The 12,542-nt window shown below is 47.2% G+C and overlaps 1 protein-coding gene across 1 annotated transcript in view; it reads left to right on the top strand.

The window, feature by feature from the left end:
* Window positions 1-12,542, top strand: part of pcnx2 (pecanex 2) — a gene marked incomplete at its 5' end in the record, with an annotated part of 54,704 nt that overhangs the window by 30,625 nt on the left and 11,537 nt on the right. Inside the window, 10 exons of the mRNA XM_079511632.1 lie at window positions 533-710; window positions 3,656-3,764; window positions 4,288-4,417; window positions 6,483-6,541; window positions 7,273-7,488; window positions 8,340-8,593; window positions 9,666-9,899; window positions 10,679-10,782; window positions 11,364-11,508; window positions 11,695-11,925. Of these exons, the coding sequence (XP_079367758.1) occupies window positions 533-710; window positions 3,656-3,764; window positions 4,288-4,417; window positions 6,483-6,541; window positions 7,273-7,488; window positions 8,340-8,593; window positions 9,666-9,899; window positions 10,679-10,782; window positions 11,364-11,508; window positions 11,695-11,925 (1,660 nt within the window). The remainder of the gene's footprint in view (window positions 1-532; window positions 711-3,655; window positions 3,765-4,287; window positions 4,418-6,482; window positions 6,542-7,272; window positions 7,489-8,339; window positions 8,594-9,665; window positions 9,900-10,678; window positions 10,783-11,363; window positions 11,509-11,694; window positions 11,926-12,542) is intronic.

Here is a 12,542-nt window from a genome sequence, read left to right as displayed (position 1 = left end):
CTCCCGTTTTGGCTACATCTAGCTGATTCAGCCACATCCGGGATAACATCCTGGATAACATCCGGGATAACATCCGGTCCGTGTGTAAAAGTGCTCCGCTGCTATAAATCGCTGGGCGCTATGATTTAATGGATTAAATAACCCCGGGCGTTCGGGGTGTTAACTTAATGGCAAGATGGCCGCCATGTCAATATGGTCTATACTGGCAACAGCTCCAAAAACAACAGGAAACATTTTAGGACATTACTTCAAACAAAAGGAACAGAAAACACCATACAATGTAATCACAAGACAGAATATCACAAGGGGACAGATCATGAAAAAAATACAATATTTCAGTAAATAAATCACATTTATAAATGTATTGTGTGTGTGTGTGTGTGTGTGTGTGTGTGTGTGTGTGTGTGTGTGTGTGTGTGTGTGTGTGTGTGTGCACGCGCGCGTGTGTGTGTGTGCGCGTTCGCGTGTGTGTTAACTATTTCTACTAATATACTTTGTCATATATATACTTCGTCCCCCCCACGGCCTGCAGCTGTGACGTGCTCCTGACCACGGTGGCTGGCATGAAGCTGCTGCGCTCGTCCTTCTGCGACCCCACCCTGCAGTTCCTCACCCTGCTCTTCACACTGGTCTTCTTCCACTTCGACTGTCCACACGCGTCTGAGAGCTTCCTGCTCGACTTCTTCCTCATGTCCATCGTCTTCCACAAGGTGATAATGATGATGTGTGTGTGTGCGTGCGTGCGTGCGTGTGTGTGTGCGTGCGTGTGTGCGTGCGTGCGTGCGTGCGTGCGTGCGTGCGTGCGTGCGTGCGTGCGTGTGTACGCGTGTGTGTGCGTGTGTGTGTGTGCGTGTGTGTGTGTGCGTGTGTGTGTGTGCGCGTGTGTGCGTGAAAGAAAGTAGAGGCAGGCACATCTACATCCGAAACAGAAAGTGTTGCGTGGAATATGTCCTGGAGCATTTGGCAGTTTTCTCATCTATCATCACTGCCTAATCTCTGAAGCACATGACACACACGCGCATACACACACACACGCACACGCACACACACACGCGCACACACACACACACACACACACACACACACACACACGCACACACACACACACGCACACGCACACACACACGCGCACACACACACACACACACACACACACACACACACACACACACACACACACACACACACACACACACACACACACACACACACACACACACACACACACACACACACACACACACACACCAAGTCACACCATGCGCTTTTCCTAGAATGGATAACAGCATGTGGATATTTTCACAATAGTGTGTATATCGCAGTTCGAGTTCAAGTCAAATCCAAGTTCGCTCGTGCGTGCGTGCGCGCGTGCGTGCGTGCGTGCGTGCGTGCGTGCGCGCGTGCGTGCGTGCGTGCGTGCGTGCGTGCGTGCGTGTGTGCGTGCTTGGTGGGGAGCAGTTTATTACATAAAGCAAGACGAAAGAGACTGGACTTGTTGTGACTGTGTGATATAAATAAGTGTCTGTGGGACCAAAGTACCCACAATGCACAGCTTCAGTTCTGCTGTCTGACCTTGACTCTGAGGGCTCTTATACACACTGGTTCTGTCTGACCTTGACTCTGAGGGCTCTTATACACACTGGTTCTGTCTGACCTTGACTCTGAGGGCTCTTATACACACTGGTTCTGTCTGACCTTGACTCTGAGGGCTCTTATACACACTGGTTCTGTCTGACCTTGACTCTGAGGGCTCTTATACACGCTGGCCAAATATTTGAACAACTTATTTGGACGAGGAACTGAAACCAGATATAAGACCACAAAATGAGTTAACATTCTGCAGGAAACAAGAGGCCGCTCTGTGACAGGGACTGTTGCTTACCAATGTCTTAGAGCAGTGTTTCTCAACCAGTGGTCTGAGGACCACCAGTGGTCAGTGGACCACCAAATGGACCCTTACGGGTTCATTTTACACTCTCTCAAGAGTTAAATTATTGATAACATCTGCATTACTTAAGTTAATTTACAAGTCTCTCTAGGTCGTCCTCAGAAGTACAAGTACAAGTAGTACAATAGAGAATGTATAGAATAATTGTTATTTTGTTCAACGATTGCCTGTTATCTCTTCTATGGTACCAACATCAATACAGCATGGAAATGAGGACATATTCTTTCGTTTTGTGTCTGCAAGGCTAAATCTCATCAAATGGTGGTCTGTGGCTCAAATGCAGAATAAACAATGGCTCTTGATATTAAAAGAGTTGAAAACCACTGTCTCATTCACAACCCGTGGGCTGCATTAAAATAAACATTTTAAATTATATTTATAATATTAAAGCAATTAAAGAATTGCTAAATAATGAAGTGTGGGATGTGACTGAGGATATCAGTTATCAGTAATGTCTGCAGTGTATGGATGTTTGGAGAGTGCTGTGTGCGTGTTGTATTCAATGGTGTAAAACATAACTTAGACAAAAGGTTGGTTAGGCCCATAGAGTATATAAAAGGATAGAGACTGAACTGGCGCGAAGCTCCACCCCCCCCAGCTATTCATGTCAGTGGAAGTTGCTCAGTGGCGTTTTGAAGCACCCGGAAGACTGCCGGAAGTACCGTCTCAGAACGTCTACTTCCGCATTTGACCACCAAATTTTGGTGGTCAAATGCGGAAGTGCAACCGAGCGCTCAATGTTAAAGCCCAGCTGCACGGGGTTTCCCGGTCATGAATCCACGGGTCCGCCTGTAGTCCCTCCTCCTACCACTAGGGAGGAGAGCTTCAACGTTGAATAGCCTCACTGGCCCCTTGGTTAGGCCCTTGGGCCAGGTGGCAACCCAAGCAGATCTTGCTTGCAGGGAGGACAAAGAGAGAGTGAGCCGCAGCCAGGAGAGCTCCCTATATACTGCCCTAAGCTCCACCCACCTCAGGTGAGCACAATTGGGCTGACGGCCTGCTCCACTCTGCCATCACAGAGGCTGCCGTCTAGCCTACAGTGAGGCAGAGGGGGCAGGGCCGTCACAACGTTTACATTGCCTCTGATTGGCCTACCAAATGTCCCCCTCTTGCGGCGGTGGCTCAGGGCAGGGTAGAGTTGGCTGGATGGAAACTGCAAGGTTGCCAGTTCGAACCCGGGCTCCCCCAGAGTCAGTGTCGAAGTGTCCTTGAGCAAGACACTGAACCCCTAATTGCTCCTGATGTGCTGGTTGGTGCCTTGCATGGTTTCCGCCGCCATCGGTGTATGAATGTGTGTGTGAATGGGTGAATGTAATGCACAATCTATGTAAAGCGCCTTGGATGAAGGCGCTATATAAATGCACCATTTACCATTTTACCTCTGTGACGCATGCGGAAGCTTGCCTTCCCTGGAGATTCAGGCAGCCAGAGCAGAAATAGACGTCATACCTTTCTATGTCTATACTGGTGCTACCAATCTGGGGTCCTGGGGGAATGGAATGTGCATAAAAGGATGTTGGTCCGCCCTCAGCCCTCCTCATTCCCACTAACAACACTGTCGACAGATGCCGACAGATTCTGTAGCGCAGCTCGGAATCTGTTCTTGAGAGATTAGTGTGCTGCTGGCCTGTATGTATGGTATGTGGCAGATGTGTGTGTGTTTTATATAATATGTAGGACTAATTATGTTCTCTCTGTTGTGTTCAGATGCGTGAGTTGCTGCTGAAGCTCCATTTCATCCTGGTCTACATCGCCCCCTGGCAGATCGCCTGGGGCAGCGCTTTCCATGCCTTCGCTCAGCCCTTTGCTGTGCCTCGTATCCTTCACTAAACATTAATGTATATTTTGTAATCATAATTCTGACAATGTCTGAATGTCTGTCTGTCTGTGTGTCACTGTGACTGCCGTAGCTCCTCACTGCCTGCACCAATCACTCCCACTTTTCACACAGGCATTGACCATAATAATATGGAGGTCTTGACGAAGCCCTTTTTCCAATTTAACAAATTATAAATGAATAATGAATTCATTAGTGAATTAAAAATGCACCCAGGGCGCAGTACCCCCCGCGGCCACAGGGCGCAGTACCCCCCGCGGCCACAAGGTGGCAAGTATTTCACAACGGGTAAGGGCTAGTAATAATACATCTACGTAACTAGTAACTAAAGTTTTCAAATACATGTAGTTGAGTGAAAGTACAATTATACCTCAAAATTGTAATTAAGAACAGTACGTGCGTGCATTTGTGCGTGCGTGTGTGTGTGTGTGCACGTGTGCAACACGGGCATGTGAGCATCAGTACTCTGTTTGCTTTCCCTGACGGCCACGTGTGCGCCCAGACTCGGCCATGTTGCTGCTGCAGACACTATTGACCACGGTGTTCTACACCCCGCTGGCTCCCTTCCTGGGCAGCGCCATCTTCATCTCCTCCTACCCACGACCCGTCAAGTTCTGGGAACGCAACTACAAGTAAGGGCCTGTCAAGAGGTATAGGGGAAGGGAGGAAGATTCGGGAGGAGGAGAGAGGGGGGAGGTGTTGATAGCTGGAGAGAGAAGGTACAGAGAATGCCGTAGTGCAATGGAAGGTTAAATAGATACAGACAGAGGGAGGGAGAATGACGAGAGCATACATTAGGTAGCTTGAGAGATCGCCTTAAAAGATATATGGCCCACCATCAAGTCTTGTGGGATGTCTGTGTCCTTTAAGTCAGGGGTTCTCAACGTTTTTGGCCGGGGACCCCCGGAAATGCTTTGGCAATGTCTCGGGACCCCCGCCCCACCCCCTCCCGACCCCCAATATAAATTGACTGCTACAATAACCTTAAACCATTTTGGGCGGGAACCCCTTTTGGTGTTTTAAGCATTGTTATAATTTAGCTATTGAAAAATAGCAGATCTACAAGCTCATAGCGCGCCACCGAGTGGCGCGCTACGAGCTTGTAGATCTGCTATTTATTTTTTTTTAAATATTTTTGGGGACCCCCTAAAATAATTTGGCGACCCCCCGAGGGGTCGCGACCCACGGGTTGAGAACCCCTGCTTTAAGTGACATGCTGGGGTGAAAAACACACATACATCTCTCACTCCTAACTGCAACCCACTGCCTCTGCCAGTCTTTTATTTATTGATGGAAAATGCGCAGGAATTAAATAAAAAGCACTCTACAAATACACCATGTGCTCCGGTCGCTATACAAGAGTCTCTGAGTTGACTTTCAGTCTTTCACTACAGTAGAATATGCCTGTGTTTAGCATAGAGCTGTGTGATAAAAAAAAATCACACAGCTGGAAAGTAGATCCTTAATGTATCTATTAATGTGATAATACTACAGCCAGGCTGGGTCCTGATGACACAGCTTAAAGGGGAAGGATGCAACAGAAATACTTCAGTAACATGAACCACGAGACCACATCATCTCCTCGCGATTCAAAACCACCAACTGGTGTCTCTGGGAGATATTGTATTCCGTACACTACGAGTGGCGTACGTGGCACTATGTCAAACCTCAGCAGTAGTATCTGAACACCGCCAACAGCAGCAGAAACAACAGAGAAAACAGCTCCATCATCAACAGAATAGCAAGCTTTTTTATTACTATTATTTCCAGTTCCAAGATATCTGGTTTCAGGTCCGTCTGGTACAGGTGCTGACTTTGTGTTGGAAGGGTTGGTGTTCTCACTGGGGTGCATACTACTGCACCCGTTCTCACTCAGAAAATAGTGAATGTTTCAGAAATATTTTTCAATGGCAATTTAATTGCAGAAGTAGCATCGGTTAATCTACTATCTATCAAATCTATCAAATGATTCCCAAGCACGGCACGGCTGCAGCTCACCGCTCCTTGGCTGCGGCTCACTGCTCCAAGAGATGGGTCAAATGCGGAAAACAAATGTCACTGCGGTAACGTGTGTGACAAATCGTATGACTTTGACTTTGACTGTATTCACTCTGTATTATAACACAATGTACAGTACAGACTAGGAGCAGGCCTGTGGCTTTGGATAGGGGATCAGGTTTTCATCCAAACCTGCGGCTCCGATCCAGGTCTTTGAATTTTGAGGGTCTTCAATTTAAATGGACTCTTAGTAATGGGCTGTATTTTGCGTGTCTTAAGTACCAGGTCTTATTACTTAACTTAAGACCTGGAGGCGTGATCAATGCCATTTGGCTATTCTGAGTGGCCAAAGAGCATTGACCACGCCTCCAGGTCTTAAGTTAAGTAATAAGACCTGGTACTTAAGACACGCAAAATACAGCCCTAACTTAAAGCGAAAAAATAAAATCAACTATGTGGTCAACGGAGGTGCAGAAAAAGTTGAAAAGGTCGGCTAGTGCTTCAAAGATCAAAGGGACTGAAATGCTGAAGAGAAGGCGGCGATCCGAGCACTCAAAAAAGTATAAAAATGAGGAGAGGGTGGATCTAAAATCAAGGTACTTTATCAATCATGTGAAAATGCCAACATGTTTCGACTCACAAAGGAGTCTTCATCAGGGCAAGTATATGAAATGGACTCTTGTCCCTGTCTCTCTGCAGCACCAAGCGCATTGACAACTCTAACAGCAGGCTGGTGTCCCAGGTGGATAAGGAGACAGGTACAGTAAGATTTCCATCTACATCTACTTTTGTGTGCCACACTTACCAGGTGAAGTAGGCAATTGATTGTTCCCTGTCAACATCAACACAGCCTTTATTACACTATGTTTTAAAAGCATGTTCTTTACTGAATGTGTACTTGACCCATCATCCTACCTTCCGCTGTAATTCCACTGTAAATCCGCTGCAAATTCCACCTCCGTCCTCATAGATAGATTAAGTTTTAACCCATTTTGACCTTAGATCAGATTCTAAAAATGTCTTCTACATCCTGACAGTTTTCTGAAAAAGCTATGTTTCTATCTCAGTGCTAACACCAAAAGGGGTTCCCGCCCAAAATGGGTTAACCCATTCTGGGCGGGAACCCCTTTTGGTGTTAGCATTATGTTATGCTTTAGCTATTGAAAAATAGCAGATCTACAAGCTCATAGCGTGCCACCGAGTGGCGCGCTACAAGCTTGTAGGTCTGCTATTTTTGAAAAATCGAAGAACGACTAACATAGAAACATAGCTTTTTCAGAAAACTGTCAGGATGTAGAAGACATTTTTAGAATCTGATCTCAGGTCAAAATAGGTTAAATAACGGCTACTGCCATCGGTGATGGTTTTACTTTATTTGCCGATACCGATTGACCAATAACAAGCAAATACCGATATATATGATATCGATGTATGCCCGATATATATATCAGCACAGCCCTACATCACTCCATGTGTCCTGCTCTTCCAGGCTGTGACGACAACAACCTCAACTCCATCTTCTATGAGTACCTCACCCGCTCACTGCAGCACTCGCTGTGCGGGGATCTGCAGCTGGGCCGCTGGGGCAACTACAGCGCCGGGGACTGTTTCATCCTGGCCTCTGACTACCTCAATGCCCTGGTCCACCTCATAGAGATCGGCAACGGCCTGGTCACCTTCCAGCTGAGGGGGCTGGAGTTCAGAGGTACAGACTGTGTGTACCAGTGGTTTCCCAAACACTGGGTCGGGACCCCATTTGTGGGTCGCAGGCACATTTTTATGGGTCCCTTTATTTCTTGTTTCCTACATTTTGTTTGTAGATTTTTTATGAATTCAAAACAAAATTCCAATATTTTTTTCAGTAATTTCATGAGGAAATCAAAGGAAAAATCTAAGAAATTCCATAAATTCGAAAACAAATGTTTAAGAAGTAGTGAAAATAGGCGATCTACAAGATCACAACGCGGCGCGAAGCACGCACACGCACGCACACACGCACACGCACACGCACACGCACACACACACACACAGACACACACAAATCAATCATTCCTTTCTTCCTTTCCACCTTCTCTCCTTTTCTTTCTTCCTTCCTTCCTTCCTTCCATCTCTCTCTCCTTACCTCTGGCTGCTGTCCATCTCTCTCTCCTTACCTCTGGCTCTGGCTGCTGTCCATCTCTCTCTCCCTACCTCTGGCTCTGGCTACTGTCCATCTCTCTCTCCCTACCTCTGGCTCTGGCTACTGTCCATCTCTCTCTCCCTACCTCTGGCTCTGGCTGCTGTCCATCTCTCTCTCCCTACCTCTGGCTACTGTCCATCTCTCTCTCCCTACCTCTGGCTACTGTCCATCTCTCTCTCCTTACCTCTGGCTCTGGCTGCTGTCCATCTCTCTCTCCCTACCTCTGGCCGTGGCTGCTGTCCATCTCTCTCTCCTTACCTCTGGCTACTGTCCATCTCTCTCTCCTTACCTCTGGCTACTGTCCATCTCTCTCTCCTTACCTCTGGCTACTGTCCATCTCTCTCTCCCTACCCCCTCCACGCGTGTGTCTCCCTCAGGTACGTACTGCCAGCAGCGGGAGGTGGAGGCCATCACGGAGGGCGTGGAAGAGGACGACGCGTGCTGCTGCTGCGAGCCGGGCCACCTGCCTCACGTGCTGTCCTGCAATGCAGCCTTCAACCTGCGCTGGCTGGCCTGGGAGGTGACGGCCACCAAGTACCTGCTGGAGGGCTACAGCATCAGTGAGAACAACGCCGCCACCATGCTGCAGGTGTACGACCTGCGCAAGCTGCTCATCACCTACTACCTGAAGGTACAGCCACCATCAGCCGAGGAGAGGAGGACTCTATGTCTTACTGATGAATTGAGTACAATTGGACCGCAACGGAAACAAGCCCCTGGGGCCTTTTGAGCCCCCCCCCCCCAACGTCTGGCTTTCGGAAATTACGTCATATGGCAGCCAAGTCTATGGAAATTTAAAGATGGAGTGCCATTTTTTTCCACCCTAAAACATGATCAGCAGGTCTTACTGTTATATAAGGAGGAAGAATCTTTTCCAAAAAGTGTACAGTATTTGTTAAAATGTCGTTTTTATGTGGACACGCCCACCAGTTCATTAAGTATGCCTGGTTTGCCTGGTGGGTGGTGATGGGTGGTGATCCACCTGAACTGAAGCCGCACCCACAGCTGTAGTTGTATGATAAAGGGGGAGGGGTTAGGAGAGGGGCTGATAGTGTGATGTCACTATATTACTGTTTATTTCATTGGCCCGTTTGACTGTCAAGGGTTCAGCCTCCAGGAAGAAACCCTAAATACAAAGGGAATACATCATCGCACATAAAAACGACTCCAGGGTGTCTAATGAAGTACTGTCACCTCAGGAAAAACTGGAAAAATACAAAAAATGTGGCACTCCATCTTTAACATACTCACTGCCAGGTATTCATTAATTCTTCCAAAACCGCCAGTGTTTTTCAGTGAATTAAACCCTGATTTTGAAGGTCCACCAGAACCGGATGTAGGAAAACGACGTGTGTTGTGACAGATGGTCGTCTTTTCTTTCACCCGGAAAATAGATTTGTGGCAGCGAACCCCCTGTACTCTCCTGTGCTCGTCTTTGCAAATTATGAATAAAGTATTCAATCAATCAATCAATCAATCAATCAAAGTCTCTTAACCCATTTTGACCTGAGATCAGATTCTAAAAATGTCTTCTACATCCTGACAGTTTTCTGAAAAAGCTATGTTTCTATGTCAGTCATTCTTCGATTTTTCAAAAATAGCTAAAGCATAACACCAAAAGTGGTTCCCACCCAAAATGGGTTAACCCTCCCTCTCTCTCCTCGCTCTATGTCACATCCAACTCCCTCCCTCCTTCCCTCCAGAGCATCATCTACTACCTGGTCCAGTCTCCCAAGCTGACCAGCTGGCTGAAGGACGCGTCCATCCAGGAGGCCCTGCAGTCCTACACCAAGTGGCACCACATCGAGCGCGACCCGCAGGTGTTCAGCGTCAAGATCGACGAGGACTACGTGCACTGCCTGCAGGGCGTGACGCGGGCCAGCTTCTGCAACGTCTACCTGGAGTGGATACAGCACTGCGCCGGCAAGATGGAGGCGGTACGCTACAGGCGCGAGAAAGTAAAAAAATCACACCCGTGTGAACTGAGTGGTGCAAATCCCCTCTCCCCTCTCTGCCTCCCTGCCTCTCTCTCTCTCTCTCTCTCTCTCTCTGTAATTAGCAGTAGGCAACAGTGCAACACTATCTCTCTCTCTGTTTCTGGCACAACAGCGCCACTTTTGCCCCTACTGGTACTCATAGTCACATAGCCACACACATAGCCACACAGTCACATAGGTTAACACACGATTTTTTTCAAAAATAGCAGACCTACAAGCTCGTAGCGCGCCACTCGGTGGCGCGCTATGAGCTTGTAGCTCTGCTATTTTTCAATAGCTAAAGCATAACATAATGCTAACACCAAAAGTGGGCTAACATGTAAATACTCATATATTATGTATTTGATCTTGACATTTAGATTCTTCTTCATATTATTCCCTTATGAATACAAATTTAAGACAACCATTTAAGAGCAGGGAGATATACTGTATGTAAAAAAAAAAAAAACAGCCAGGGACCCAGGCAGCCAGGGACACACATAGCTCCGCAATGGAGTGGTTGGCACCACTCAAAAAGAAAAGAAAAAAACACCAGGGGAAAACAGAAGCGCCACCTGGGGGTGATGGTGGGTGCAAAGAAGCACATACTGTACCAATCTGTAGTGACGTGCCATATTTACATAACCAACATAGTTAATGTTTTATTATGCCCTGTGTGTGTGTGTGTGTGTGTGTGTGTGCGTGCATGCGTGCGTGCGTGCGTGCGTGCGTGCGTGCAGCCAGTGGACAGTGATGAGGACTCTCCTCTGGTGACGTTGTCCTATGCTCTGTCCGTCCTGGGAAGGAGGTCCCTTGGTACCGCATCACACAACATGTCCAACAGGTAACGCTCCATGTGTGTGTGTGTGTGCTCCGTCATGTGGACAGTGTCGTGCATGAGCCGAACTGATCTACAAGCTCACAATAGGTCGTGGCACGAGACATTGTGAACTTGCAGATCGGCTGTTTTTTATGCTGCGACAGTTCGTAAGCAAGTATAAATCAAGCCTTTCCCTGTGCTCATATTCACATGAAAAAAGGCATGGTCCAGGAGTCTAAAATCTAAAATCTAAAAAAAGATCTAAATTAGTATTCATTAATACACACCAAAAAAACTAAACGATATGATATAAACTTTAACATAAATCATATTCTTATAATGTAAATGCATAACAAGTTTGGATGCATGTTTAGACAACATGGCAGCTGTTGTCCAGTTGACAATTGCAGTTAGTAAGAATTACCAGAGGGGGCCAATTGTTGCTAAAGCCAGTTAATCATTGTCATCAGAAAGAGTCATTGATCTGAATGATTAAAATGCTTTTTGTCATTTTCTGATTCATAACTATAAGTATATTATTCTTAGATTCACTCACTGTCTTGGAACTCTCATCTCTCTTGCATCCCATCTCTTTATCTCCAAAGTCTGGAGTCATTCCTGTATGGTTTCAACACCCTGTTCAAAGGGGACTTCCGCATTGCCACCAAAGATGAGTGGGTGTTTGCTGACATGGATCTCCTACAGAAAGTGGTGGCTCCTGGGGTTAGAATGAGCCTCAAGCTGCACCAGGTAAACACCTTTTCGTCACACGATGAAGAAAGGCCAGTCCACATCAACACAACTCACAACTCAACTTGCGTTTTAGAGACTGTTGACTATAGTATTTAAGCGCTGCACGTAGTGCATGGAAAAGTGTGCCAGTCGACTCCCTTTGTTTTCTCCAACCTCTACTCTCTCTCACTCTCAACCTCTCAGGATCACTTCACGTGCCTGGAAGAAACAGAGGAGGCGTCCATCTTGTACGAGGCCATCAGTAACTACCGCACCAGCCTGGTCATCTGCCACGAGAGTGACCCGGCATGGCGCAAGGCGGTGCTGTCCAGCCGTGACACGCTGCTTACCCTGCGGCACATGATTGATGACGGCTCCGACGAGTACAAGATCATCATGCTTTACAAACGACACCTCAGCTTCAAGGTCATCAAGGTATGACGACGGCAGCACACAAAATGAGGGGGTGTGAGTGTGTGTGTGTGTGTGTGTGTGTGTGTGTGTGTGTGTGTGTGTGTGTGTGTGTGTGTGTTTGTGAATTGCTGTGTGTGTGTGTGTGTGTGTGTGTGTGTGTGTGTGTGTGTGTGTGTGTGTGTGTGTGTGTGTGTGTGTTTGTGAATTGCTGTGTGTTCAGTGTTCAGTTTTTATGCACCACATATCTGGTACAAACCCTCTGTTTGCCGCTGCCTTTTACTGTCATTGTCTCCGAGAGAGTATGTTTTGCACTCCGTCCGTCCGGGTGTCCTTCCTTCCGTCCGTCCGTCCTTCCGTCCGTCCGTTATCAGCTAATCTCCGGTACCGTTGGCCCGATCCATGCCAAACTTTGCACACACACTCCATGGATGCCAACGATGAACCTCTGCCCCAAATATTCCTCAACGGCCCGTTATAGCGCCACCATGAGGCCGATTTAGGCAAAACACATTTCTGTAGATTACTCGTACACATTTTATCCATACATCACACAATTCGGTATACACTATCTCCATAGTCATGTGATCAACACAGATCTGCACAATTTCCCATGTTCCATCCTGATTGGCTAATATTGG

The sequence above is a fragment of the Electrona antarctica genome (assembly GCF_951216825.1).
Source record: "Electrona antarctica genome assembly, chromosome: 10".
Lineage (NCBI taxonomy): Eukaryota > Metazoa > Chordata > Actinopteri > Myctophiformes > Myctophidae > Electrona > Electrona antarctica.
The sequence above is the reverse complement of the archived record's forward strand: the minus strand, read 5'-3'. Positions and strand labels throughout refer to the sequence as shown.